A 26,292-nucleotide genomic window follows, 5' to 3' on the forward strand; every position below is an offset into this window, starting at 1 on the left:
ATTTCCTCTCTTTTTATGTGCTCTACGATCTCTTTCTATCATTGTATACGTGTGTATTCTTTATAATTATGTTTAAAAAAAGAACTTTGCTAATGAATTCGACGTAATATTGCGAAGGCCATTTCGATTGTAGACCAAGATCAATACATAAGATGATCTTTTGTTGCTCTTCATCGAATATTTTTAAAAGCTTAGCTTTAAAATCGAGTTATGTATGTGTATGTTTGCTGATTAAATTATCAGTGATCGAATCGAGATCGTTATGAATTAAAAGATTAATGAAAAAGTTCGGCGGTAATTCGACAAATGAATTTAATTTATTGAGATTCTTGTTTGTTCTTTATTTCATTTTTGCATGATCTCGTGAAGCATGAGTTATTTTTTTTTTGAATATATATACATACATCCATCTTCAACGTAATCGATATGTATGTGTGCAAACTTTAGACAAACGAAATTATTTAGCTTGCGATGATATTTTTTTTATTTACAAAATATTTACAAAATAATGATATGGCAGAACGGATAAATCGATATATTAAACTTGAGTCCGCTTTTTTTTTTCTTTTCAAATCGTTTTGAATAAATTTCTTTCCCAACCTTAAAACGTCGATTAATCCTTACGTAGAAGGAAATAAACTTTAGTCCTATTTTCTTTCACTTTTATTCACTTTTGATCGTTAAACATATTATTATTACATTTATATATTGATATATACAATGCGTTCGTTTATAATTACGGCAAGACTTTGAACGCGCGTGTCGAAACGTATTTACATATGTAAATTATGGCAAATCTTATTTAATTCTTTCGCTTAGAGCACGTAAGAACGTTATACGCTCAAAAATATAAAAAAAAAAAATACAAAAAATAAAAAAAGAAAAGAAAAAGAAACAAGTGAACATATGCATATTCCATTCAATGACCAATGGTTATTGAGCAATTGGTCGAATTTCAAATAATTAATAATATTCTCTGACAACATATTGAACCGTCTTCCATTCATTTTATCATCAGTGAGTATTCTTTAAAAAAAGAAAAATGTTTCGAAGTACTGATGAAATAAATGTATCACAAAGAAAGATGGCGGTGGTAAATCTCATTTGTTCATTCGTCATGAAGGAAAAGAGGGAAGGAGAAGGGTCTGAAGGTTATCTTGATGAACCTTTAGACGGTGACCTCTTCTGAGAATCTGCTCTTATCGTCGAGGTTGATTACAATGGCATGGGTCCTGGCGTGACCGGATTTGCTCTTGGACTTATCTTTTGCATCATTCTCTTTTCCGTTCGGCTCGGGGTTCGTTTCCGTGGCTATATCCTCACTGGTGCCGATTAGTTTCGAGGACGTTGAGACGCCAACATCATTTTTACCATCGCGAACTTCTTTATCGGTTTCTCTCAAATTTGAATGTTCTCCTTTTCGTATACTCGTGGTGCTACTACTAGGATCACTATTGCGATGTTGGTCCTTGTTTCGAAGACCATTCTTCTCGATACAAGCCTGACATTTTTTCTCGTGTAGTCCAATACCTTTTATACAACGACGTTTACTTTATAATTTATTTCATTTAATATTTATCTCAATTTTAACATTCTAACATCTTACTTTGATTTTTTTCAAAATTTGAATGAAGAAATTGATCAAACGGAATGAATTTACTCTTGATATAGTAAAGACTGTCTTATTATACATATTTCCCATCTAAGAAGTTATTCCCATATCGAAATATTCCTAAGTACATACTAAGCTATTCGAGTACCTACTTTAATGTTACTCTTACCTACAAGTTTGTGATCCTTTTCACAGGATATACCAACTTCACTTTCCACGACAGTTCGCGAACCGTTAAGATCATTTAGTCTAATGCTCGTAGAGATCGCTTGAATTGTCGATACTTGGGCCTCGCTACGATTTGCTGCTTCTTGCATCGCTGCAATTTTACTGACTAGATAATGGTTGCCCAATAAAACGTTCTTCTCCTTTAAAACATCCAGTTGAGCAATCAGACGGCGAAATTCCTCCTGAAATTTAATGCGAATTCCGCATACTTACGCTTCTTTTGTAATTTTTTACTAAAATATGGAGAGAAAAAGAGGTGTTTGAGTGAGAGTGAGAGTGAGAGTGAGAGTGTGAGAGAGAGGGAGAGAGAGAGAGAGAGAGAGAGAGAGAGAGAGAGAGAATGGAAAATGACTAAGCTAATTTCTTGGAAAGAAAAGAAAGATAATCAAAGTTTACAATTGCTTCGAATACATTTTAGTTGAATTTCACGAATAGAATTTCCTTCCTTTTTGACAAAATATAACTTTATATATATATGTATAACAGATCACATGATATAGAATCGAATAAGAAATGTTACTGATTTGTTTTTTTTTTTTTTTTCAGATTACGATTTGTATGTAGATTCAGTTCTGAAGTCTCAGTGGAATAAAATTTGTTACGTGAAACGAACAGGAGAAATTTTCGTACTATGATTGGAAAAGGGAATTACAATATTTATACTTCAGTTAGAGAGATGTTGAAAACTGACAAAGAGATTAAGCGAACTTTATAAATAAAATATGTGTGCATCTATGTATGTAGGTATCTTTATTTAAAAAAAATCGTCATTTGCTGTTTATTTTGTACAGCAAATTACGATGAAAGAGATAGAGATAGAGCGAGCGAGAGAGAGAGAGAGAGAGAGAGAGAGAGAGAGAGAGAGAGAGATCATACGCTAAAAGTTCGGATTATTTTCATTCGACAAGTAAAAACACGGTATCATCGATGCTTTTTGTATCGAAAGAAAAATATAACTAAACGTCAATAAAGTACTTACAATATTATGATGTATTATTATTAATTAAAAGAAAAAAATTATCTATGTGACGAACTATTTCCATGATTATTGTATTCCGAAATTTAATATAATATTTATAGATTATATATATAATAAATTATATTTTTGAACGATTAAAAAATTTACTCGATGATAATTGGACAATCTATTATCTAATTCGTTTAAGACGACATTAAATTTATAAGAATCTTTTTTACGATTTATTTCATTTTAATTTAATGAGATAAATTGAATCATTGAATAAATAATTTTTCCTAATATAAACTCAACAAATTCGTAGTATTTATTAAGAAGAACCTTGGGAAGAATCTTTCGTTGTTATTTTAATTATCAAATGAGAATTTAATTAGGATTATTATCCTAATTTATTCGTATATATGTATAATATATTAGATCGGATATATTCAAACATAAGTAATTGTTGATTTAATTTAAAAAAATGAAAGTATACAGATAAATAATAAAATTAAAGCTTTTGTAGGTTTCCAACGATCGCTGTACTCGAGTGCCTACAATATTTTCGACTGTTGTACTTTCTGTTTCTTTATGATGTCATCCTCTAACGCTTATCTTGTGTTTGTTTTGCTTCGCTCATATCTTTCTCCTTTTCGTTCTATTCTCCACTCCGCTATCTGTCTTCCCATTCATTTCTACGTTTATATATGTAGGACCTGAATGAATTAAATAGTATTAACAATTATTAGCCCCGAAAAGCATAAAATTAATCAAATAAATTTTTGGATTATCAGAAAGTGTGTTCATAGGTATTATAACATATTTCTGTGATCATATGATATATATTTTTTGATTGATTTTTATTTGATTTTTATTTTTTTTTTTTTTTTTGTTAAAATACAAGCACAAAGATGTATTTCCGTTACTTATTATTTATATATTTGTAAGCCGTAGTTAATACTTTCTACGAATAATTCTGAGTTTTAATTTAATTTAATTTAGTTTGTTTACGAAGTAGATATAGTTATTCGATAGATAGGTATCTAATATTAACTGGACCAATTTCCAATCAAGAAGAAGCTTGAAAAAACTTTTACATTGTCATTATAGATATCAAATGAAAATTTAATTATAATTATTATCGAGTTTCTTTAACATGACCGTCAAATTTACTTTTTGGCGATTTAGGTTTTAAAAGATTTAGTTAGCCGATACGAATAGATTTTCTGTTTATATCTATCTCTTTCTCTCTGGCCGTATCTGGCATTAAATTCTTAATACGATCATCTCTCTTTCATTAGATTATCTAATCCAACTTTTTATTAATATCATTAAGATTAAATATCCGAGATGAAATAGAAAAAAATACTAAGTGTCCTTGAAATTTTCTTACCGTAGTACTGTCGCTCTCCTCTGTGAAATTACCTTGTTGGAGAGATATTGAATTTGTCTGATTGCTGGTACCTTGTGGTCGACTACTTTTACTCAAAAACTTGCTCGCTGGACCAGAAAGTTTACCGGCTGAATCCTCTTTGCCATAACCGCGAAATACCACGTAAGCCTTGGTAAAGTAAAAGCGATGAACGTTTTCCTTTCAATTAGCAGAATTATGTGTATATCATTAAACATGTTAGCCGGAGAGATTTTTTATTGGTAGATATAAATTCATTTATTTTTATTTAAAATAAAATATTACGGATAAAGATAAAGTTTTAGTTAAAAAAAATTATATATATGTATATATATATATAATAAATATATAAAAAAAATATATATAAATAGTATAATGCTTCTTTAGTAAGAGTAAGAAAAAAATGATTTATTTGTTCTTTTAAAACGAGAAAAGTTAAATTTTTATGACATTTTAGACTTTCCGGTTAACAGGTTTAGAAAGTTAAAGTTTTTTTTTGGCAAATCATTCGACACATGGACTATTTCTTTCTTACCTTGCTGCCAAATATAAGACATAGCAAGAGTGTGACTGTTAGTTGGGTATGACAGAAAAATATGATGTATAATAAATCTGGATTGGCCGGTGATTGGAGAAATAGCCTGTAATGGAAAAAAAAAAATTGATATGAAGCATGGCAGTAATTATCTTGAAAATTTCATTAAAGAAAAAGAAAGAAAGAAGAAAAAAAGGGGAAAAAAGAAAAAAAAGAAAAAGGGTAAAAAAAAGTAAAATTCAAGTGCGCATATTTCACAGAGATTCCAAAACTTATCTGGAACTACAAAATTCGCGATAATATTTTTCAAACGAAATTAAGTAATCATTTACATTTTATTTCGTTTCGAAAGTTATTTTCGGAGTGAAAAGAAAACAACCATCATGGATTAAAGGAGATATATCAAATGTGGCGACAAAACGATTATTTCCTAAGATTTATTTGTGCGAAATATCGAACTAAATGTAGGAGAAAAGTCGATTCGATTAAACGAACAGATATAATTGTTCGAGATTCTTTACCTAGTTTGTCACATTTACGAGCGAAATTGATAATTACTTGGATAGATTTTCGAGCGGCACTTTGGTGAAAATAGTAGAATTCAATTGAACGAGTTGTCTTCTATTAAACGTTTTCATGTGTCAATGTCCATTAAATTTATATTTTCCCCTTTAGAAGTGTACACGTTTAGAGTAATTACGTGAGATCTTATATTGTTTTAATAAAAGATGAAATATCATATAGAATGTAATTATTATATAAATAGATTGAAATTTGATTTATTATAGTTTTAGCTTTATTTTTTCTATCAACTTGATTCATAAAATTTTATTATCGATTATATTTTAACAACGTTTCGTCAAATTAAGAAATATCGATAAGTGTATATACGATATTAATAGAATTTATTATAAATATATTCCCGTTGATTTAATGAAAATAATGTATTTTTAATAAATATCTATAGAACTGGGAACGGTTTAAACGACAAATGCTTTTTTAATTTAAAAATTTCTCATGACTTTCTGTAATGCGTAATATAGAGAACAATATTAATTAAGTACTGTCTCGTGAATAGTTAAAAATGAACAATTAAGGTAGTTTTTAATTACTTTTCTCGTATAGCGTCAATGGAATTTCTATGTTTCTCATGATAAAAATGTTATCAATTAGTGAATATTATTAATGTATAATAGGTGAACTCACATTGAAACATTGAGGAAGACCGATAGCAAAAATTCGTTGTAAATGGCCATCGATATAAATCGACTCTCATTAAATTCAGACGGAGTTTTTCTTACGACGATGCACAGTCTGATACCCCAAATAAGGAACATCACCTCGACTGAAAGGCGAAAAGAAAAAAAGGAGTTATTAAATTAAAGGATTAAAATAGGAACAACGCATGTGTATAATAATAATAATAATAATAATAATAATAATAATAATAATAATAATAATAATAATAATAATAATAATAATAATAATAATAATAATAATAATAATAATAATAGTAATAATAATAATAATAATAATAATAATAATAATAATAATAATAATAATAATAATAATAATGATACTTTAGTATCAAAATGGGTCTTAGTAGTTTCGTCGAAATTTAGTATGATATAATTGATTTTAAATTATTTCGATTCATTAACGTAATCTGCAATTATGTTATTTCGTTCATTTTTTCTTTCTATTGTTATACAAGACAAATATAGAAGCTAATTTTTCGATAATAATATTCTTTATATCGAATTTAAATTAGTAATCGAACAATTATCATCCTTTAAAATCTGATGCTGTTTATTAGGCGTGATTTAAATTAATATAAAAAATTGAAGTTGATGAAAAACGGTTTTTAATTATCATTAAAAATATCAGATTAAATCAATCGAACTTGTCGATTTTTTCTCTCTTTTTTTTTTATTTTATTTTATTTTTTTTTTTTTTTTCAGTTTGAAAGAAACAGAAAATTAATTACAATACGATAATTAATTACGATAATTAATTACGATACGATATACAATGATATACAATATATGAGAAATATATATTTGAAAAATCGAAAAAATGAGAAATCGTACTGATGGTATTTTTTTTTACGTTTAAATTAATAGATATTATATTTTTATTTCGATTCTGTAATTTTCGAGTTTTGAATTTTAATTTTATGCTACAAACGAATTGGTCGTGTTGGATTATACTGACGAAAAAGTTCACTCGATAAATTCACTTTTGTACCTTTCCTGCAATTAATCGCTCTATTTTTCACACACATACGCACACACACACACACTCTCTCTCTCTCTCTCTCTCTCTCTCTCTCTATATATATATATATATATATATATATATATATATATATATGTATATATATATGTATATATCTTTCTCTCTGTCTCTCGCGAAACGAAACGATTCGGATAGCTCTCGCAAGTTTCGCGTTCCCACGTTAAGCTTGACTTTGATGTAAGCCGACTTCCTCGCTTTTGTGAAACTTAAATTCCTAGATCGTCCTATTTTCTACTTAAGCAAAGCACGAAGTTGCAAGTTAACGTAATGCAACTTTTTCTTTTTCGCTGCTAGAAAAATTGCCAAACTTGCGAATACTGAAGTAAATACTTGTCGTTCCTCGTTCTTCATTTTACATTAATAAGAGAAAAAGGAAATAAACATTAAAGAATAGAAATTTATTCAAAGTATAATTCTTCTGCAACGGAACAGCGCTTTTTTATTTTATTCTGTTTTGAGAAAAGAGATATATATTTTCGAACGATTAACTCTCTTTTCTTGTACGGTTCTTTTTCGAAAGTAATGCCGTTAGATTTCTTCATCGTAACCGAAAAAGAAAAAAAAAAGAAGAATGAGAAAGAGAAAGAGTAAAAGAGAGAAGATAAGTCCTAGAGATTTAACTCGGACAGGTTTGGACTTTTGCTAAAAGACCGCCAGAGGTTAAGTTCTTATACTTTGCTTTCTTTTTTAGTTACGATTAGTTTCATCCCTTCTTGCTACGAAGAGAAAGAGAATAAATGCTGGGTTAGACTTAAATCTCAAAGATTTATTACTTCGTTGCTGGTCTTGACGCTTCTTCTCTCTTTCTCTTTCTCTCTCTTATAGTTTCTCTCGAATCGAACATACTCAATTGTTTCTAATCGATCGGATTAAGAGAGACACGTTTAATCGACGTTTCTCAGTAAGCTTGTTCGACGAAAAACGATATCGTTTTCTCTTAAGTTTATTCTTTCGACATTAACCAGCAACAAGATATGATTTTAAGAAACTCAACAACCTTCGACCTTTTCTAACCATTTCAATTTTTAAGATGAAAGTTAATCGTTCCAAATTCGCAAAGTCTCGGTGAGAAGGAAGCATTTAAAATCTTTAAAAGGGAACGCAGCGCCATTCCGATGATGATTGCACGAATATAACTTTCATTCGAGAAATGAGAAAATTTAAAGAGATTGGTATCAGAGATATGCTGTAAAAAATAAAAAAAAAGGGAGCGAGAAAGAGAAAAAGACGGACAAAATAAAATTGGAAATTTTTCATCGAAAAAATATTCCATAGAAAAAATTTCTCATCGAGAAACAAAAAGACAAATATTTACAAATCAAACTTATTGTCTTAATTATTCAATTTGTATATAAGAATCGATACAATCGATTCTTTTTTTAAAAAAATATAAATAAATCTATAGATATAATCCAAGTTATTTGCATATATACACTGGAGGACTTAAGTATTTTTACATGTATTGTATTGTATTTCTATATTCTTATTATACGAGTAATTACTTTTTTCATTGTATATATATATATATATATTATTTGCAGTTTTTAATATTTTTCGATACTTTTGTCCAACTATCTGATAAAAACTATTCTCAAAGTAAATTTCCATCGTAAAAAGGAAAACGTTTTTTACATGATTCCGATATGTTCTTCGTACTCGCGAAATTTTATAAAAATAACAATTATCGGATTAAGAAAGTTTCTCTTGTTAGTTTTTAGCCACTCATAATAATTAAATACATATGATTTCTCAAGATCGATCGGAAGTTCGCTTGTTCATCTAAAACATCCCGAAACGAAGTTTATGATCTTTCATTAAAGTTTCCGTCTTAATGATACTCGTGTAATGACCTGTAACCTCTGTTAATAGCACTTAAACCATATGTCGTTAGCTTGGATCTTTTGCGTAAATCAGAGGTTGGTAATTTCTTCTTCGCTACGAGCCATACAGTCCTCACCATCAATCAATCCATTTCCCCCACTATTGTGTAGATATCAGGAGAGTGTCATTGGGACGGTATAACGACAAGAGGAGATTTTCGATAGCTCCGCCTATCCCCATCTTTAAGATTTTCTCTTATCTACAGAATAGGATCTTACAATTAGTGATATAATTGTACGATGTCCATATTTATGGTCGATTGTAGATGAATGTATATGGCATCATACATATTTTATTACATTATCCTACTATCAGTTTCGATGCTTAGTTATCGTTCTCCCTCTCTCTCCCTCTCTCTCTCTCTCTTTGTTATGAATAGTGCTATGAATGCTTTGAGCAATGAATTAGCCAATTAGACCCGCATTCCTTGCAGTGACATTCTCATGATCTCTGTACAAAGCTCGAGTTCAGTAGCTATCAATCCAAACGATTCTTTAAAATAAATTGAAACAAAAGTCGTGTAGTTCATAAAATAGGACTGTATCAAATAGTAGGGTTCGTCTTCTCTCATATTACTGAAACAGTTAAATAAGAGAAGGAGCCACATGCCATCCGCACGAACGAATAGTCGCTCATTTGATTCCTTTATATTCCTTTTATAGATCATTATTCCTGTCTATTAAATCAGTTAGTTTCGTTAAATTGTAATTGTGGAAATTATATTACTTACGCGTCGTAAAGCTGTGATCCCACCAATCGGTTCGACAAAGATATGCTTTCAAATCATCGGCTGTACGTGCGACTATGACTACCGGTGGTGCAACCAAAGTACGAATACTTAGAAATACACTGAATATCATGACTATGATACCAAGTCGCTTGAGTAAACTGGCGTCCGTAATTTTTACCGCCTTTGCCGACTTCACTCGAAATATCACCGATATTCTGCAAACAGAAAAAGTGTTTATAATAATAATCGTAAAAAGTGTTGATTGTGAAAAGGAAGAATCGAGTTTCTTATTATTAAATTTATTAACCAAATAGAGATATATTTTCTTTATTATTTTCTTTTTATTTATTTTTGTACATTTATTATCTTATGAATCAAAATTCGCATTAAATATTACGAATTCCAAATTTTTGGTTCCAATTTTCTATTTCCAATTTCTCGATTAATTTACATTAACATTTGAATAAATTTTCTCGTATAAGATTATTTCTATCGTATTTTATTTTCTATTATCATTGTTTATAATAACGAAAGAACAAATTATCATCTTTAAATTATTCTTCATTTACATATGAACTTCATATTCTTTAAATCTATAATCAATTTTTTTGCTTTTTTCTCTCTTTCAAATCGTAATGTGAAACGCATGAATATGTATGAATTTCATAAAATATAAAGTTACGTGACCAATATTCTATTAAATTCAATTGAAAACTCTTAGAACGTTAAACTTTTGTTTTAATTAAGTAAAAATATTTTTTATGTTTATACGTTTATTATTTCAAATTACAAATGAATTATCGGTACAAATAATTAGTATTAAATATGGTGAGCGTGATAAGCTGTGTTCATAAATTTTAAGCTCATTAAATTTGATATTTTGTATTTTGTTAGGATAAAATATTGTTTTTTTTTTTTTTTTTTTTTTTAATTTAATTCGAATGAAAAAGTTATAAACGATGATTAAGTCTATAATTTTTCTTCACTTTTATCTTATCGTAATTCGTTAATTTATTCTCATTATTAACGATAAATGGGTTTACACGAGTCTTTGTAAGTATGATAGCATGAAAAACAATGGATCTTTCTTATCGTTAACAACGGGCACCGAATGCGAATCGTAAAAGCCAAACAGTTCCGTAATGTAAAATCTATGTCGACGAAGATTAACGATGATTTGACAATAGTACAGAAAGGGACATAGTGAAGGATATTTGATCGTAAAGGGTAAGCTTCGCGTTAGTTTCGTCGATTTAAGGAATACACTGTAGAAAGTGATTTAATACTCTGGATAAACAATCTTTATTTTATTTTACTTTATTTACTTTTTAACGACTCGCCAACATTGATGTATCCAATTTATCGTAATAAAATTCAATTGTATATAAATCAATAGCAAGGTTTACTTTTCACGCAAAGGTATTATTTAATTTACGATTAAATGGATGTATCTACGGTATTGGAATATTTCTGTTTTATCATACGTCCGGAAAATAGATTTAGATCAAGAAGATTCGCATTCGAACATTCTTTAGGATAAAAATGAAGAAAGTTAGAATAGGCGAAGAGATAGAAAAAGAAGAACAAGGAGAAAAGCGGAACGGAGCAAAAGGAAAAGCGATCTTTTGTTCCGGAAGTTTGAAAGGCCCGGAAATCCTGTGGTTTCGAGAAGGTGCCGTTTATGTCGGTGGATCGAAAGAGACAAGTACGGGGAAATAGTAAGGTACCGGCACGATTATCGATCCTTGATAAGTTCCGACCTTCTTTTTAGTTCTAACCAGTAATTGAAGCATTTTTCAGTGATGTAGCTCGAGAGAAAAGGCTAAATTCAGAGCTAATATATCATTAAAGATTTATGAAGGTATTTAGTAGATACTTACTAAAGATTTCGATTGTAAGTATTATAGCATTCCATTCGTAGTTTTAACGATTCCCATATTCAGATTATTAACAAGAATCTCTTTCTCCCCCCGCCCGCCCCCTCTCTCCCTTTCCCTCGAATAGGAGTACTAATAATTCCACAAATATTCTTCATCTACTTACCTCCTATATATCATAATTATCTCTAAAACATACTTTTAAATATTTAAGATTATTCCGTAAAAATAAAAAAATCGCAATATTTTATCAAAATTGTCCTAGTACTAATAATTCGGACTTGACTGAACATTTAAATAATTTTTAAACGTTTACAATATCTTTTCCCATCGTATTACCTACTTCAAAGGATTCGTGAATACTTGAGGAAGAAAATATTAAAAGATACCTCATCGAAATTTTCGGTCGATAAACAGCAGAGGAAATGCAACCAGTCGTTTGCTACGAATACAAATGAGATATAAAACCTCACGAAAAATCCACTTCAATGTGGAATAGACTCAATAGTATCTTTTATGATTCACGAAAGATGACTGCATAAAAATAAGCGCAACGCCTTTGTCGAGCCGCTTTTGTGATTTTGCATGAAGGGGAGGATAGGGAAAGAGGGAAATTTATAACCATCCTGGGGGAGTTCGAGATATCCATGAAGGTATTTGTATCGGCGGGAAGGGTAGTATTTTCTCTCGAACAGAGATCGGTGATGTCGGATTTAGCGGGAAAGCGAATGCGAATGAGTTTGGTACCAACACGTTAAATCTCGAAATGTCCGATCTCGATGCAGAGATCGGGAGTGAAGACATTAGAGGTGGTATGCGGGCTGGATTAGAGCTTCTGCCACGTGTCGGACTAACAGGACTGACGAAGACTTTACTGAATATATCGATATATGAGCTATATTATCGGATTGACCGAATGTATGCCAGCAACATACATACATACATACATACATACATACATACACATATATATACATATATATATATATATATATACATATTATATGTACATATGTAGATGTTATGCGGGAGAGATGTGGCTTTCATTGAACTAAATCGGAATAATGGCAGTGTACCTAACACATAGGTATATTGACCTGGTTAACATATGTATATCTATAGTTATATACAAATTGATTAGTAAACACTCGATGATCTTAGCACTTAGACTGTAGATTATATCATAGTTATATATTTTCTGATAAATTTCTATTAATAATATTGTTTATGAAATAGTATAAAACATCCGGAGTAAATTATATTAAGAAATCGTTTCATTGTGTATTAGAAAATTTCATAAATACGACTTCTTCAGATATCAAATAATCGTAACATGATTCCGTCCATTGACTCATACTACTTGAAATTCAATATTGTATTATACATCCTCGATCTTTTATACATTATCGATGTTAAATAATTAAATGTTTTTCATCTTATCGTATTTTATGATTTATCGAAAAGAAAAATTAATTTATCATGTTCTTTCTTTCAACTCGTTCAAAAGTTTAATTATTCATATCCAAGAAAATAAAGAGAAAAAACGTAATGCCGTTGGTTGTTGATATCATAACGCAATAACAATTTATCTCCATTTGTACGAAAATAGAAAAAGAAAAAAGAAAGGAAAAATATGGAAAAATTGTTATTTCATTTTTTGTTTTATTTTTTCTTTTTTCTTTTTTCTTTCTTTTTCCTTTTTTTTTTTTTTTTGGTAAAAATTTCATTTATTATTACCGTGTTTGTTTAGTAACATAAAAGTCTAGTTACCAGCTATATATAAACAAATAACATCAATGTTGCAATTTTCATCTACCGATATTTTTCTATCGAACGTGAGCAACAGAAATCTCTCCAGGATATTTGGAGGGTCATTTTTTTTTATTGTTATCACTCGCTTGTTTACTTACCGCCATGTTTTCAACATTAAAGCACCGTACGTCAGAGAAAAACCGATTTCTCGGAGCCAAACTCGTACAGTACACGTTATAACGTTTGGCTGAGGATACATAACGATCGTCTGCAAAAAATAAAAAGTATAGAATTTTTCTAACGAAACGATTTGATAAAGAATGAGAGATTAATTATTTATATTGTATTTAAAGCGATTTAAATAATTCTTGTCATTATAGACATAACAAAGGATAATTAACGCAGAGATATGTTAACGTAATGTAAAATCAATATTAACCTTTTTAACGTTAACGCAAAATGCATAAATCTAAGTTCTACGTTTAATAACTATTTTTATCCCTACGGATATTTTATCTGTAAGATCAAAAAGATTGACAAATTGTCTAATAATTTAATTTTGTTTTGAGAAAGACTTAGATTTTACCGTGCAGTATATGAAGAATGCGCCTAGTACTATAACGCGCAGCAAAACGGGACTGGCAGCTCTGACCACCTGAAATAGAAAAGCAAAATATATTGCTTGGTAGAGACTTTTTCATATTTTTTTTTTTTTTTTTTTTTTTTTTTTTTAAGAAGGATCTTTAATTAAGACAAGACTATGGAATTCTGTTTTTTCTCTTTTTAACGACATTCGCTTCTTTTTAACGAATGGATATCCATTTCGTTAAAATTTCGATGTTTCTCTTTGTCTCCTCTTGTACAATTAAAATATGAAGCTGATTAATTCGTGTTAAAAAATAAGCAAGCAAAACAAACGAGGAAGTATTTCAATGAGCAACTAAGTATGATACTTAAGTAAATATATTCAGTGACGTCGTAATAAAAGTCAGTTAGTCATGACAAGTCCGAATGCCATGCGATAGTTTAATTATTTATTGTAAATTTCTTTCACACGTACTCATTATCATTTTACATCTCCCTATCTCTTTCTCACTCTCTCTCTCTCTCTTTCTCTCTCTCTTTCTCTTTCTCTTTCTCTCTCACTGTGTCTGTCTCTCTCTCTCTCCCCCTCTGTCTCTTTTCTCATGTACACGTTGTCGAGAACACAGACAATAAGCAAGTATATTCGATGTAATGCCGTAAATGAAACAGTAGAGACACGCAAACGGGAAATTAGCTTTGTTGCCAGTACGAACTTTGCTTTGTAATCCTCTCTTTCATTTTTCCGAATGTTTTTATTTTCGTTCTCATTTCAATACTAATTGCACGAAAATTATAAAGGTTGCCGTGGTATTTCGATATCAGTACGAATTCAAATTTCTTATTTCCCTTTACTTAGTTTTTTTTAGCATTGTTAGTAATGTCAGATGAACTCGAGAAAGAGAGAGAAACAGAGAGAGATAGATAGAGAGAGAGAGAGAGAGAGAGAGAGAGAGAGAGAGAGAGAGAGACTATAATACATTTTACTATTATATTTTTTATAATTAAATATCTTAAATAAAATGACACCACGAATTTTCTTCAGACTGCATTGGCTGAGACATTGAAGATTTTTTTGTAAGATATATTATATTTTTATTTTTTAATAATGATATGTTCTCTCTCTCTCTCTCTCTCTCCTTTTCTCTAAAGAAAATAGTTATACTGATATATTGTACTAATGTCAAATCCATCTACGAGTAAAATTTAATTTGGTCGGATAAAAGGAAAAAATAAAAGAGGTAAACGGGGTTAAATTCGAGAGGATCGATTTCAAAGTTTGAGATATTCATTTTTATTTAACAAAAAGAGATAAAGCCTCATAGAAATTGGAGCAGAGACTAGATTGTGGTCTAGATTGTAGTCTCATTGTACTGTTGAAAGTTTCTTGAAACTGGCCGGCACCTTCGTGGACGTACATAAACGCAAAAGCTATTTCGAAGTTTCTATGTTATTCAAATGAAAAAGAGTCCGAGCTGTAAACTCGATTAATGCCTTTTCTTCTTGCTGCATCGTTCTCGTTTCGACCTTATTTCTTCCAAGATTTATCGCTTCAATGATACATATGTAATATGTATGTGAGATTTTATATGAAAGGATCCTTCGAGTAGAAAGAAAAATTATAATGGTTTAATAAAATGAGAATAAAAATGTAGCCATATAACGTTTCTTAATCCGCAAGGTATTTTCTTATAAAGTATTGTATTTTCTTTTCTATCGATGCAGGTGCTTGTTCTACGTTAATATTTCTTCTGTGTTATCATAATGATAAAAAATAAATGGAGTTCGTAATAATATCCTATTAAATCAACCTTGAAATGTTTGAAATAATATCGAGATAGTAAATAAATTTAATAAAAACGACGATAACAATTTTTTTTCTTCCTTTTTCGAAGTATTCCAGAGAAATGATAAAGTTCATAGATATTTTTAGATTTGAACAATAGCGAGAAGCTAAATATGATACAAGATTTAGGTAATTTAGATTATTTTTTTATTGATCAGAAAGAAATGTTACTTGTTAATCTGAATATAAATTAATTATTTCCTTTAATTTCTTTCTTAAACATATTAAGTTCAATGATTCAACAAAATTTCTTCTTTTATTATTCGAACACTTATATCTATTAATAATCTATTGTATTTCTTTATTGAATTATACTAAGTTTTGTAGTAATTAAAGTTACATAACATGCGATATTGAATGAGGCTTCATTCATTCAGATTTCTTTTTTCTTTCTTTTTTTTTTTTTTTTTTTTCATAAGAAAAATATCAATTATAAATTCAATATATAATTTAGTTGCATATCCAATGTTTACTTTCATTGTTTGTCATTCAATCTATTTCATATACTGTATATAACTTTGGTCTTTTTTTTAAAACATGCAAAGAAACTTGCTATCGAAGCTAATGCGACTGTTTGTCATTCAGATTTTTGTCAGGTAATGTACATAACAAATGTTTATATTCACAAGCGTAATCCTTTGATATTTTTTTCCAATACAAATAACATGCACGTTCGAAGGGAGTCACAATCGAGCCATGGATGTGATCATTCAAACTGATAACCTAGTATTTATAAATCATTATTTCTATTATAGTCTTTGATCTTTTTATTCAACCAAATAATCACTTTCACGCGTGAGCGACAAATAATAATAATATATAGGTTAGTCTAGTAATAAGAATTTTTAAAAAATAAATCGAAATTATTAGAATAAAATTTTTTTTGGATAAGTTTTCGAGAAAATTTACTGTAAATATAGTATTAATAGAGATTACATAGAGAATACACGTTGAACTTGATTTAATTGTTATTGAATTTTAACTTAATCGTCATTGAATTTTAACAAATATTATACATGATTTTAATTTCCTTATTAATCTTTGTGATTTATCATCAATTATTTTTATACGATATATATTTAGTTTGTATTGAATTCCATTGAACGATCTAAGTCTCGTACAAAAATTTGATTATTCTACTATTTCGATTTATTTTTTCAAAAGTAATCCCCTTCTCGATTGTACCAAAATTACAGTAAGGCATATTCTACAACGATGCGATCTAAAATGTTTGCAGACCCTTCATAATTTAGATCTAAATGGATCTACGAAGAATGTTTCTATTGTATATCTAAATGCATCGGTATTTGTCCTTATGCAAATCGGTGAATTTGCTATACTATCAAAGCAAGATTCTAAGCATAGAACAGAATGTTCTTGTAGAGGGATCACTTTAACGTTGAATTCATTTCTAAATATATCTTTGTAAAAGTACGTACGAGATCCTTATTCCGTATATAACGAGATTATTATTAAAATGAAATATATAGCCATATGAATTCTTAATACTTTTATGCGTTTTAATTTATGAATAAGAGAAGAAACGGTAGGTCTGTTCAATATCTTTCCATTTCCTCACTTCTTTGGGAATAAAGAAAAATTATTTCTCGACCTATTCCTACGACGACATCTTATCGATCCCTTACAATGGAAGTTAATCAGGGTTGGAGAAGTGCAAAAGTAAGAGCAAAAGAAAGAATACAACCAAGAACACAAGAGCGCAAGCAAGAGCAATAACAAGAGAAAGAGAGAGAGAGAGAGAGAGAAACGTAGACACGATGAAAATTGCAGAGAAGTTAAATTGATGTTTTCGTAACCAAAGCAATTTTACATTAAATTGGAAATGCACTCCAATGGCATCTCGCTAGACCAACCCTCTTTCTTATTCAAGTAACGACAAAATGTTGAAGCATCTACTATCTCTCATATCAGATGTTGTAAGGAAACTGTTGCTGAGAATATCTTTCTTTTTTTATGGGAACATGAAAGACTTTCGTTCCCGGAACAATGACTGGAAAAGAGGTTATGAACAATAGAAATAAGAAAAGAGGATATACGTGCTTCTTCCAATGTAGCTAGATAAATAGTGTTTGCTTTTATAAAGAAAATCCAATAGTGGAATTAGCCATAGAGTGGAACAACGTAGGATTCTTTTATCTTTTTCTACGTCTTTCTCAATTTTTCGAGGGGTTCTTAAAAAAGCAACGAAAAATATTATTACGTTTAAACAAGCGACGTAAGAGGGAAAAAGGGTATCGTTATTACGGAATACGCGTACGATACGAAGGGTATCGTTATTATGGTTATAAATAATATTAATCAGCCATTTACATTGTCGTATTTTAAGTACAAGAAACAGGTAATGTTCTCATAAAAACGGCTTAGTCCTAAATACTGCTGTGTAAAAGGGGTGAAGGGTGATAGAAATATAGAAGAAGAAGAGTCCTAGTATATTCAAGCCGTTCTCTTCGTATGGAAACAAAAAGTATGCCGATATATAGCACGATATTGTAGTGCTTCGGTTATGTCTCAATGTAATTTATTTTCCTAGAAGGATCGTTACGAGAAAGGAATAAAGCTTATTTTGAAATTTTCTCGAAGTATAGCTTAAATTTTATATTCTTTCTCGTTTCATTATGCATATACTTGTATTTATGTACGTCATTAAAGTTCATCAACAAACAGAAAGCTTATATTAATTTTTAAGCCAATGATAAAAAGTTGTTTAAATTCAGAAAGAGGCACACACACACAGATACACAAAGAGAGAGAGAGAGAGAGAGAGAGAGAGAGAGAGAGAGAGAGAGTGAGAGAGAGAGAGAGAGAGAACTGTAAAAAGAATAATATTTTTGAAAAGAATTTTAAAAGTTTAAATAAAAAATTAACAATTTTGATATTTTATTTTTCTGTTGTCAATCAAAACCTCTTCGATTTATGAAGCGTTTTTTCAAAGTTTCACACTTTCGATATATCGAATAGGTATACTGTTATGTATAGGTATGTACTGTTTGACCAAGCACATGGAAAATTTTTTGTAAAAGTTGTTCGAAAATATCTGAGCTAAATTAAATTTTTAATTTGAAAATAGCATATATATAAATATATAAGATTCTTGACTTTTAAGTGAACATGAAATAGACCTCATTTTCGAGTTGTAACAAAAGGAAATTAATACCGAAGAAGTATCATACACTTAATTTTCTTCAAGATTACAGGACTCATCCGTCCTAAAGGAATTTCTTAGTTCGTCTGTTTATGGTTATCACGTACATAGCAAGGGTTTTCGCCCTTCGTGTTTCTATTTTTCTTTCTTCCCTTCTTTCGAAAGGGGAAAATTTAATGAAGCCTCTTGTGTGTTGTGAGTCTGTTCAACTTGATAAAACATAATACTAGCATAAAGATGCCTTCGAGAATTTCTCTTTCTTATTTTCTCTCTCTTTTTCTCTCTTTCTTTCTCTTTTTTCCTTTTCTTTCGCTGTAATTCTTATCCGAAGTTTCATATTAGAAGACAAAGATAAAATAACTACAGTTCACAACTGCATCGGAAAGGCCATTGATCGTAATTTGAAGAAAGCGATTCGAATCGATAAATTCATATGAAAAATATGAAATATTTTTTTCTAGAGCATACAACGATACTTCATAAATAATCGTTTTGATTTTGTTCGATACTTTAGAGATAGAGAGATTTATTTCAACGTCAATCATGCGTCAAGATCAATGCTCTTGACGGAGACACAACTTATAGTTAGTTTAAGAGTATCGAATCGTTTTTTCTAATAGTTTTAAATCTATCATATTTATTTATATGCTCAACTATAGTTTTAAGTGATGATACGTTGAAATCGTTATTTTGAAAATTACAAATGTTATACTTATATCAATAGATTTTTACTATTATCTAATTAGCGAAACATATATACAAACTTATGACACGTCATTTGCAAAAAATGTAAATATTTATAAGATGTTAATATTCTGATGGTCAAAAGTCACTTTGCTAATCATCTTTTTCCTAGAATTCAAGGCAAATGTGGAAATGAAATGTCATAAACATATGATTTCCTTAGTATTCTGAAATTAACCCTTTACATAAAGCTGTACAATCTGTAAGAATTGTTTTGCCACACGATATATGTAAACAAAATTATCAGAATCGATGTTTTTTCGATGTTTTCAATTATGCATTTAGCCATATTTGCGTTAATACCAGATAATAGATTGATGTGCATAAGTTACAATATTTTTATTTATTTCCATATAAAAAATTGGAAACTATTATAATTTTCAAATATCTCCCAGACAATTTACAGTATTTTCAATGTAATAAAACAAGTAAGAAGTCAATGTAATGATTCTTCAAATGAAAAACATCATCCAGAGTAAAGTCACCATAGTAACGCTATGTTCCAAAGAATGAGTTAGCCAGAAATTATTATACAGTGATCGTAGTAGTCAAAGGGTTAAACACGGATATAAACTTGGTTTTATTGGTCTTTTATTTGTTTGTTTATTGTCACAATCGTTGACACGATTCACAGAGCAATGTCTTACAGAACGTATAAAATATCGTATATTAAAAAATCGTATAAGATCAATATCTTATATCCTCAGTTTTTATTTATTTATTTATTTTATTTTTTCTCTTACTATATCCCAGATATTGTGTCAATATTATTCGTATTAAAACGTAGGGATTATCGATTAATAAAAATGGACGTTATATAAATGAAAGAAAGAAGATTATGTTGATCTCCTGTTATATTATATATTGGAATGAACGTTACGTAGTAGGTTGTAAATGCAAATGAAACAAACTGTCGGACAAGTACATCTGTCAGCGCTCACCAAACAAAATTAACCGTCGTACGAGCGTACGTGCTATGTTAGAGCGATTTATCATGTAACTTTACGTCTTAGAAAAATGAACTGTCAACGAGCGTAATCGTAGGAAAAGCCTCGGCTAGCCTCGTTCGTTCGTAACTGTCATCGAAATTGAAGTTCTTTGAAGGCTGCTATCGTCTTATCATATCTTTTTCTTTTTTTTTTTTATCCTTCCTTGATTTCCTTCCGTGTTTTTTTTTTTGTTTTCTTTTTTATACATTTTTTTAACCATTAGATGCCGATATTTATTTTTTCATATTGTCATTTGAAACAATTTGAAACATTCAATTTCCTTATTAATTTATTTATTTACGAAGATTAAGGGATGACCAGTGTCAGTGGTTTTGTTTGTGTTGTTCGAGATTTTCCAATTGAGTAATTATTTGAAAGACATTACAGAAAATTGGTAACATTAGAGAAAAGAGAAAGGAAAGTGATATATATATATATATAAACTTCTTTTATATATATATATATATATATATATATATATATATATATATATATATATATATAAAAGAAGTTTAAGTGCTAAAAGAAATTTATGGATTTTTCGTCCCGACTATGTTTGAACAATCTCATTTAAGGCCTCTTGCACGTAAAAAGTGCACTGAATTAAAAAATAAATAACTTTTAGGAGAAAATGTAATAAATAAATAATAAATAATACTCGTAGTAAATAAATATTACTCTTAGTAAATAAACAACCCTTAATAGAATATGGTCTAATGGATACATCACATACATGCGAGTGCATTAATAATCATTTAATATTTATTTCAGAAATAAAAAGTACAATTTTTACTCTCTTCTATAGTATATTATTATTATTATGAATAAAATTCTTGAAAATATCGTGATCCTCAGTCATTTGTGTGTACTCATTATTAATTTAAATGATCGTTGAACGAGAGATGAATTTAGAAGCAAGACGACAAGCCATAACAGCTGTCTATTGTATATGTACTAGTGTATATGTCGTGTTGGATAAAATGGACAGCACTACAGTAATTGTTCGAAAGTTGGTCGATTTAACAACAAAGCATGAACACATGTCATACATTATATAATATAAACGAGACCTTTATGCATTTAGATTACCAGTTCTATTTCTCTTTTTTCTTTTTTTTTTTTTTTTTTTTTTCTTGCATCTCTTCATTCGACAACAGATATTTTAAGTTTCAGAGTAATTTTGTTTCGTGGATTCGTTAAATATTACTTATTCACCAGCTGCTGCATTTTCCAATAAGAAATACATTACGAAAAGCAATTCCGTATAGAAATGTAGGATTACGAGGCATTGCATTTAGAAGAAACGATCTATTAAGGCCGAGGAAATAGAAAAAGAAAAAGAAACAGAGAGAGAGAGAGAGAGAGAGAGAGAAATACAAGTTAAATTTGAATAAAAATATGTTTTTTCATTTGCACGAGAAATGCTAATTTCAAAGCTGACAGACAGTATCTAGCTTAAGTAATTAGCTTCCATCTACAGTTTTCTAATACTTCCTTTTTATAGCAAAAAAAAAGTAAAAACCACAATTCGGGTTAAATATCAAGAGAAATGATTTCTTGAGGTAATGAGCAAGTTATTTAAATAGGCAGCGTGAAGTCTTGCTTTTTTTCTTTTTTTTTTTTTTTGAATAAAAATAATAACGTAGGTTATATAATACTTTCCCTGGAAAATGAGTTAAAATCAATGTCTCTTATATTCTCTTATTCAGAAACTTTTACTCTCATTTATAAAATCGATCGATAGGTTCAACCTATTTTTTAAAAGAATTTTCATCATTTTTACAATTTAAATTTTTTGTTACGTGATAATGAAAAAACAAAGTTGATATTAGAAGTAAAAAAAAAAAGTAATGGGTTTGTTAAATTAAACATAAAAAGAAAGAGAGAGAGAGAGAGAGATAGAGAGAGAGAGAGAGAAAGAGAAAATGAACAACGATTTGAATGATCTCGATCGTTCATCACGTAGAAAGTAGTAATGGAAATAGGAAGCCGTATCGTAATGGGTTTCACTATCTTTTTCCTCGTAGCAACGAAGTAATGACTTTGAACAATTCTCGATTTTTAAGTAGAAGGTTTAAAATATCTTAGAGATCTGTAATTACATTCGGTCTTGAAAATTGGTATCTTATTTTTTTTCGTTTGTAATACTTGAAAGAGAATAGAATAGGGGAAGTAAAAGAGGGTGCTTGCAAACTACTTTTGTGGTTTTATCGTACAAAGAGAACTTCGTACTTTGGTGTGAATATCCTAGAAAAAATAAAAAGAAAGGAAGGGAGAAGATAAAATTAGAAAGAAAAAAAATACATAAACAAACATTGGTATATTTATAATAATCTTTTTCTTAATAATGCTCTTAATTTTAAAACGAGTTTAAGATAGATGACTTTCCATTTAATCAACGTAATATAATAATAAACCGATTGTTTAATCTTGTCTAGTAAGATGTGTGAATTATCCCACAACGAAATTCAATTTAAAGAAGATAAGAAAAGCTACGAAGAGAAGAAGTATTCTTCACGACACGATGTTATCCATCTTAAATAAGATTTATTAAGAGATAAGTTTCATGATCCAGAAGATTCTCATTGTTTTTTTTTATTTTTTTTTTATTTTTATCCATTAAAATTGAAATAATGATCACGACGAAAATATACATATATATTAGCGATAAAATAAAAAAGATTAAATTGAGATCAAGATAATAAAGGAAATTCTAAGCTTACGCTAGACTGGATTAGAGGTACATTTCGGAAAATGCAAATTTCCAAAGGAATGTTACAGAATAATTAAATAATTTGAATACGTAATAACCTTTTTACCACCGTTCTCTTCTCGTTTCCTTCCTAGTCATATAGAATTAATTATTTTTCATTTTATAGTATACTGTATGCATACGCGTTTATAAACACAGATTCATGTATGTGTAGTATCAATATTCAAAAACTAGAAAAACCCGTTGATTCAATCGGGGTCAGAGAATTCACGTAGAGTCAGAATTTTAATCAAATATTTCTTTGCAATCATTTTGACTTTATAATTAGTGTATTCATTCTTTTTTTAAAATCAATTTCTTTTCACTTTATACGCGTATACTTTTGAACGCACATAGCCAAGCTATATTCAATATGAAGAATTGTGTTTCCAAAAAAATTTTTTTATTCAAGATGTAACTTTTTAAGCAAATTAAAGTCAAGCTTTATTTTATGAATGATTGAACGATGAAAATTTAAAGCATACAAAGTCAAATCAAAATAATTAATTCGCAGATAATCACATACTCGAGAAATAATATATTTCGTGATTTTTAATCGACAAGAATATTTAATGAATCGATTATATATATATATATATATCAAAATTTTATTTAACGTCTAAAAATTATAATTTAAAATTTAAAAATAAATAAATTTAATCGTTTAGTGTAGATCTGAAGTTGTCTATTTATATACACGTATTGATATTTAAAACATTTTTTTATTTTATTTTTCTGTGACAGAAGTATATTTTATAGTCAATTAATATTTCGAAAATTAATATTTCCCAATTATAAATTATACTTAGTATGATATAATTATAAGTTTTGCATTATATAGTTTTTTTTATTAAAAACATAAAAAGAATTGAGTTATATAGAAAGTTTAATTTTGTTTGAGACTGTGATAGAAGGTGTCTTAAGATATTCTTTTCCTTTCAAACATTTTGAAATGTACAATAGAACATTCAAAGAAAGTATAAAAGACTTTCCTTAGCTACATATTAATTTCCTTAGCTCATTGGAATAGTCGAGCGTTCTTGACGTTTCTACTATACATACATAGAAAGAGTCATAACCCTTGAAACGTTCTGTATATTTGTTCAAAGCCAAGAAGATCCTTTTCGATCGTTTCAAAGCAATCTCAATAGATAAATCTTCACTTTTATCTTCCTTTTCTATCATTTCTCTATCACGACGAAATTTCGGAAAACATTCGTTCTCATGAGATCATTGAGGACGAAGAAGAGAAAACTATTTCGTGTAAGAAACCGATAATATTCTCGAATTTCAAAGATAACCTCCTCCAGTCGCTTTTTCCTCTTATGTAAAATGTATGAAGATAGATGAATGATTCATATCGAATACAAATACTAGATAACTGTGTCTATCATAGCACTAGATATTTTTCCATTGAAGATACGAGAATGTTATAATTAAAATATTTCTAGAGAACTACTTTACATCGATAGCAAATATATATTTTTTAAATGGATTTTCTTTTTCATCAACATTAAAATGAATATGATTAATCGATTTTGTTTAGAAAAGTCGATAGGGTCAAGTATCTATTTTCTTTTTCTTGATTTTTAAATATATTCGTCATTACTGAAATTTTACAAGAATTTTCTACATTGTTCGTTGGAATTACATGTAGGAATTCTCTCTCTCTCTCTCTCTCTCTCTCTCTCTCTCTCTTTTGGTAATAAAAATCATATGCAAAATAAGAATCGATTTTTGGTCAGTTTATTGGTTCAATAATGGTCATGACATTTTGGCACAGTTGTATAGTGAATTTCTCTCTCTCTCTCTCTCTCTCTCTCTCTCTCTCTCTCTCTCTCCCTTTATAATACTTTTACAACTCTCGTACCTCTATTATAACTTTAATAACGTATATACGCGTTAAGTGCATTCTGGGTTTTACCTTGGTGTCCTGCTATTTGTGAGCCAGAAGCCGCGACCTGTTCTCTCTCCGTTCTAATATTTACGTACACATACGTATATTGCTTCGGGTTAACTTGACTTTAAAAGGATATTCTCTATTATCAAAATATAATATAAAAACGATATGGATTCTTAATAATTTTTCTGAACTGAACTCTAAGGTTTGATATTTAAAAATTACTTTATGCAGTAGGGATATTTTTTGTTTACACAAGTCTTTATCTATGTTACTATAAAGTTTCATTTGACTGATAAAAATATTAAAAATTTTTATGCTCTTTGATAGAATTTTTCTTTCTTTTATATTCACAATTAGGTCGAATATATTTCAATGTTTTTTTTTTTTTTTTTTTGATAATAAGATGATATATAGGTTGCTAGAAATGATAGAGATAATTGAAGACTACATTATCATAAAATGTTGCTATCGAAATGGTGAATAATAACGGGTGATGTAGTAAAGTCTAATCATAGCTTGCAACACCGTCTGAAAAGCTCATCGAGCTCTTTACTCTTCGCCGTACAGAGATAACCACGTGTCGATCAATTTTCTCGGAGTATGGCACGATATCGTGGAGCTTTACGATTAAATATTAACAAGAAAATGAAATTTTTTTTTTTGTTCGCGATAAATTTTACGGAAGGGCATTTTAAAAAACGTTTATCACTACTAGATAACATCAAATCATATTATCATTAGATCAATGATAAAACTTAAATGTAAATAAACGTTAAAAATATTAATAAATAATAGAAATTATGAACTTAACAGATATTTATATTTTAATTATTCGTTTATATAATATTTTAATATGTTAAAAGTTTATTTAGTGTAGCTAAATTTTAATAAACCAAACGATAAGAAAACTTATATATAATAATATATACAATTAATTTTCCTATGATAAAATTTGATGTCTTCTCTTAACGAGATTAGATTCAATGGGATCTACTCTTAATTAAGAATTCGTTGGAACAAGAGAGAGAGAGAGA

General features: G+C 29.0%; 1 protein-coding gene across 2 annotated transcripts in view; it reads right to left on the minus strand.

The window, feature by feature from the left end:
• Positions 1-650: 650 nt before the first annotated feature.
• Positions 651-26,292, minus strand: part of LOC124427349 (probable G-protein coupled receptor 158) — a 91,378-nt gene continuing 65,736 nt past the window's right edge. Inside the window, exons 6-13 of one of the 2 annotated variants that reach the window (XM_046970180.1) lie at positions 13,866-13,934; positions 13,438-13,547; positions 9,651-9,865; positions 5,948-6,086; positions 4,742-4,847; positions 4,189-4,356; positions 1,782-2,022; positions 651-1,530 (exon numbers count right to left, since the gene is read on the minus strand). In XM_046970180.1, the coding sequence (XP_046826136.1) occupies positions 1,169-1,530; positions 1,782-2,022; positions 4,189-4,356; positions 4,742-4,847; positions 5,948-6,086; positions 9,651-9,865; positions 13,438-13,547; positions 13,866-13,934 (1,410 nt within the window). In that variant the 3' untranslated portion in view covers positions 651-1,168. Of the gene's footprint in view, positions 1,531-1,781; positions 2,023-3,229; positions 3,512-4,188; positions 4,357-4,741; positions 4,848-5,947; positions 6,087-9,650; positions 9,866-13,437; positions 13,548-13,865; positions 13,935-26,292 lie in introns of those variants that run through there. The other variant, XM_046970181.1, reaches the window with a different exon arrangement.

This window comes from Vespa crabro, chromosome 10, assembly GCF_910589235.1.
Source record: "Vespa crabro chromosome 10, iyVesCrab1.2, whole genome shotgun sequence".
In the NCBI taxonomy this organism is placed as follows: Eukaryota; Metazoa; Arthropoda; class Insecta; order Hymenoptera; family Vespidae; genus Vespa; species Vespa crabro.